This window comes from Aplysia californica, unplaced genomic scaffold (genome assembly GCF_000002075.1).
Source record: "Aplysia californica isolate F4 #8 unplaced genomic scaffold, AplCal3.0 scaffold00247, whole genome shotgun sequence".
Taxonomy (NCBI): Eukaryota; Metazoa; Mollusca; class Gastropoda; order Aplysiida; family Aplysiidae; genus Aplysia; species Aplysia californica.
In genome coordinates, this window is record NW_004797517.1 from 486793 (window position 1) to 492076 (window position 5284).

The following is a 5284-nucleotide window of genomic DNA, read 5'->3' on the forward strand; positions in this document are numbered from 1 at the left end:
TGTTATGTTGTAACCAAGTTTTCGTTAAATCAGTTGAATCCGAATTCCACTATAGTAGGGTATGAATGAGCAAAACCTCTAATCCAATACAGTTTTGATACATTCATACAGAATTCACAGCTCAACACATTTTAACAAGCTGATCTAAATGTAGGCAAGCAGTGTAATGGGGTTTGTTTTTATGAATGAATTAAAGAAATCTTCAACAATATAGGCTCTGTCAGCAAATGTTCTCCTACAATTAGGCAGGATACTGGGGTAAAAAAACACAAAAACCTTACAAAATATGCTGTCTGTAAAATAAACACAAATCCTTATAAATTAGATAAAAGACTAAAGAATCAATTTCCTATTTTTATTTTATTTTTTAAAATCGACCTTTGACCTTTATTGTATGTATTATATTACTGATTTTTTTTATTAATAACTTTATAAAAAACAGGGAATCCTTCTCCTTTCATCGAGGGTGTTTCTTCAGTGGAGTGACAAGTTTCACTAAATCAAAATACTGTGGGCTAACTCTTGTGTCTTCTTCTATAATTCAAATCAGGTTGGGTTGGTTCGGGGTTTTTTTTGCTTAATAAATTTTCAAGAAACCACTGAAACATTTCCAGCATAATATCATTGACATCATGTACGAGAATTCATCGTTTTCCCATCTCTCTTAATTTTCCGTAATATTCTTGTTCTAAGACCAGTGTGTGCCGGCAGCTTTGAAAAAGTATGGGGACAGTCAGTCATGACCTGCCTGCTCTCTATACATAGACCCACTTTGTAAAAAATAACAGTAATTCAGACACAAAGAATAGATCATGACGCAGAAATTATTCATCGACACTCTTTAATAATTAATTCCGAAATCGACATATCCATCAAACATCTTTCAACAGACTAAATCAAATAGAGAATGCTAAAATGATACACTTAAAAACAAAAGATGACAGAAAAGATTGTGTTGTCTTAAAGGTGACCAGGGGAAATTGGGGGAAATACTTGTCTCTGGATAAAAATTTCCTACCCCAAATCTATTTAGTGAATCTAACGTCTTAATCAACTGATCAAAACACTGGTAAATGTGTGGAATATTTACTTTGGTAGTCTTGAACAAAAAAGTCATCTCAAGCATCCATGGTTCAACATCTTATGTTATTACGCCAGGCAATATGAATTGGAACACAACGAATCTAGAGGACCTACTCACAAAATTAACATATCCTCCTGTAACACATTACACCTTAACTTGCCCCGGATCGCCCGAGAATTTCCCTACATGCTCCACCCTAACTCGCCCGTTCTGACAAAGCGTCTTTAGAAACAGACGAGACGCTGAAGCAGAGATTTCATTTCGCATGGTTATTGCAAAATGTTTCTTCTTGATATCAAAACGAAATTTTTCAGGCCAGTAGTTTTAGTGCCTATAGAAGTACGATCGCATTTCCGACACATTGAAGGTGTCTAAACTTGTTGAAAACCAACACACTTGAGTTTGAAAAAAGAAATAACTATGGATTTGAGCAAGAATAAGCAAATGACAAATCAGATTCATCAGATACTGAAGAAAATGTAGGAGGAGTTTGGAGCGATTCAAATTGATCAGATGTAGAATTTAGATCTAGGACCTGACCACGAAGCTAACAGAGTGAGAGTGACGGGTCAGACACCACGACTGAAATAAAGTTAGAACATTTCCAACAGTTTATGCATATAAAGTAATATTTTTCTGAAACCACATTCATTTCTCTTTCTAATTTTTATTCTTTAAAGGATTTTGGGAATTTGTTTAGCATTTTAAAAATGTGTTTTTTAAATGTTTGTATTCCTTCCCCTTGTTTAGGATTTGGGAATACAGACTTCCTGTCCAGACCCTTAGGCTGTAATGCATTGAGCTTTTTATAAATTCCTACAAAATTAAAGATTTTGTTTAAACTAAAATTTTAAAAAGTTCTTAATTTCATTCTCTGAAAAAGCACTGGTCTTCATCTGCATATCATGTCGTTCAAATAGAAATCTAAGAAAGTACAAAGGTACGAGTGAGAAGCTAGAAACAAATGCAAACAGCACAGGCTCCTAGATTCAGTCACTCATATCCATGTCCACAGTCTGATGATCAGTGTCCTTCTCCATGGAGTGCAGCTGAGGTGGGGAACTGCTGTGAGAGTGGGCTCGGGCACTGTCACTTGCCTCTCTTTCTTTCTCACTCCCACTTGCAAACCCTTTTTCTTCTTCATCATAATCCCTTTTTATCTGCAGAGACAAAGAATTTAAAAAGTTTCTAAATGCTAAAAAAACATTAGATAAATCCCAATCAAAACACCAAAGCTGCTATAAATACAGGGCTGCCCACCCAGTAGAATACGATTTAGTAATCAAGAAATAGAAAATTATTCATCTGGCTTAAGAATTTGTTATATGGATATGGCTTGTCTTCTTCCATGGGTTGTAGTCGAGTATAAATGTAACGTAAATAAAGGCATGAATGAAAAAAGGGGTCTCGCCGGGCTCTTATTGAGTTAAGAAAAAATTAAGGTGTGTGTGTGTGTGTGTGTGTGAGTTACTGCTTGCAGAAACAAAAGAAACCTTTGGAACTACTGAATACATCACATCATGCCACGCACCCACCATAGGTGTTTCAATTTTCAAACAATGATCCATTTTAAAAAATTCTCTCATTGGTCTAGGATGTCACCCACAACACAAAAGGCCAAGAATTTTCTAATACTATGTCAACCTAATGTTTGCCTTACTCCTGGCTTTGGCACTTCTAAAGTTCTATTATTTTTAAAAGGGTAAACTGACACTGGGAACTGAGGGACTACAAGGGCTCAATACAAAGAGGATGCTAAAGTGACGTAGTAGCATAGGCTGTCAGGGTCTAGTAAGTTTTTTCCCCCTTATTAAGCACCTGGAAGGTAAGCAGAGGTCTGGAGAAGCCAAACTTTTTTACAATCAGAATTAGGATTATTACAATCGTATTTTCGTAAAATTGAATAAAAATCATAATCGTTCCGCCACATTCACAATGATGGGCAGCCCTGCAAATCTCAAGAGGTTCTGGACAGCGAAAAATACAGAGAAAAGAAAATGCAGCTACACCGGCACATATCCATACTTCGACTAAAAAATCTGCAGGCAAGATTTTTACCCCTTAATCTGAATTGTTATTTTAAAAACACAAAAATCATTCCAAGCTTACAATTATGGGTACGTTTTTTCTCAAAAAACATTGGCAGGCATGACCCTGACTATCTCTCCTCCACAGGATGACTGGGTACAAGGGTGTTAAACACAAGATTATCCATACTGACCTTTGAAGAACTGCTTGATTCTTTTTTTTTATCATCCTTGTCACGAGTCGACTTTTTCTTGCTCTCATGCTTTCTGTCCCTATCACGATCTCGGCTGCGGCTTCTTTTGCTGCGATCTCTTTTGGACCTTAAAAAAAAAGATATATAATGAACAGTTTTAAAGTGTTATTGCCCTAAACGAGTATTTTGCTATCCATGAATTTCTGTACCAGCAGTTGGAAACTATAGAATATTTCATAAAAATAATTAATGACTTTTTGTCTTCAAGCAAAACATAAGCAGGGTCCAGGGACAGCGTCCCGGTGGGGATCCAGGGGGCGAAGTACCCGAAGAAATTAAAATTTAGAGCTTTTAGAGGGTTGAAAATGGTGAAGACGTTGCCTGCAAACCATAACATTTATTTTTCCACCAACATTTTGTCTAGTTTGATTTCTTCACCAAGATCTGCATAATATATTTCCATTGATGGCAATGTTTAAAAGCAGGTTCCCCTTCCATTGCTACTATAATTCAATTAATTCATCGCACCATTGATAGAAGGCAAACCTTGGGAATAATGAATAGATATGTAGGCCTACCTTCATGATACAGTTAGTTACCCAGCGTATACACTAATTTTCCTTAAATTTCACGACTGAAATTATAAGTCACAACCTCGGAACACCACTTCGAATTATTCTTGATTTTTTGGTAGTTTTAGGCAGGTTTTAGCATAAATTTCTTTCATCGTGGCCCTTATGGGGTTCCCGTGCCGTAGAATCTTCGTATTGATCATTTCTCTAGATCTAGACAAATTTGTAAAAAAGTTTCTTTCTGACAGTAATTTTCTGTCAAGGATCACAAGTCAATTTACTTGATCAATGTGCAGATTTTCCAGCCGTGGCAACAATCCAAAGATAGACGGAATGAGTGAATATTGGAAAGGAGGAAATTGGCACAAAAAAGTTCGGCAGATTTTTATCAATCCACAGGTAAAAATCGTCGGTCATCTCACGAAGTGTCGTATCTGCAAAATTAGTGTTTTGCAGGAGAGAGGTTTAAAGTTTTGGGCACTTTTCTTTTAGCTCTAGCGTCAAAACCGGAAGACTGGAATCTATGCGGTTTGGATCAAAGCTTCTTTGAGTGGTACATTTTCACTCCACATGCTGTTTTTGGTAGTTTTGTATCATTCCTTTGAGAAAATCGGCAGAAAATACGATAAGTCACTTCGTGAGATATACCTTCCCCGGTCCCATTTTCAATGGATGTATCTCACCAAGTGTCGTATCATTATATTTCCTTTGTATTGCAGGAAGGAAAAACACTGTGTTTCTAATTTCTGTTCCATAATACGCAAAATGAAAAAACCAAATCACAATGGCATAAAAAACATGAGATCTCACTATGATTTCCACTGTTTATTGAAGACAATTTGAACAAATAAAGACTTATGTTTTGGAGCTGTTTTCGCTCATTTGAACTGTAACCATGTTCGACAGCAATTTACATAATGTAGATGTATCAGTAAGTAACACTATGAGTATCCAAGAATATCTCAGTAGAATTTAAAAAGGGAGTAAAAAATAGAAAGCCCTGTGATCAGCTTGTCTTACCACTGGAGCAGAGCGACACTAAGTCATTGAACTTAGCCATTGGAACTTTGGTTTGTTCTGTGTTGAGTTTGAAGAGAGTGAAACTCTCTGTGGTTTGCTTTGTGTGTCTCTTCAATTGGATTGTTCCGTACTCTGACTCAATATGGCTGGCTTTGAAGAATGTTGTTGTTGGGCACTCCTTCAGAACTCTGAACTCCATCATTTTGTTCCAGTTGATAGTGTTACTCTCTGAATCTCTTTGAACTCCCAGAACACGCAGGTCGAGTGACAATTGCTTGAAATTTCAGAAGTCAGAGAACTCAAGTGGTATCACGGTGTAAGGCTGCTTTACTCTGGCAAGCCTGAATATGGGTGTCAGCTCTGTTGGTACATAGATGTTCCCAGCTG

General features: G+C 36.8%; 1 protein-coding gene across 9 annotated transcripts in view; it reads right to left on the reverse strand.

Annotated features, from left to right (window-relative positions):
- Nucleotides 1-1748: 1748 nt before the first annotated feature.
- Nucleotides 1749-5284, reverse strand: part of LOC101848208 (probable splicing factor, arginine/serine-rich 7) — a 64798-nt gene continuing 61262 nt past the window's right edge. For all 9 annotated transcript variants that reach the window (XM_005100437.3, XM_005100440.3, XM_005100439.3 and 6 more), the window contains 2 exons: nt 3306-3432; nt 1749-2244 (listed from right to left, as the gene is read on the reverse strand). In XM_005100437.3, coding sequence (XP_005100494.1) covers nt 2074-2244; nt 3306-3432 — 298 coding nt within the window. In that variant the 3' untranslated portion in view covers nt 1749-2073. The remainder of the gene's footprint in view (nt 2245-3305; nt 3433-5284) is intronic.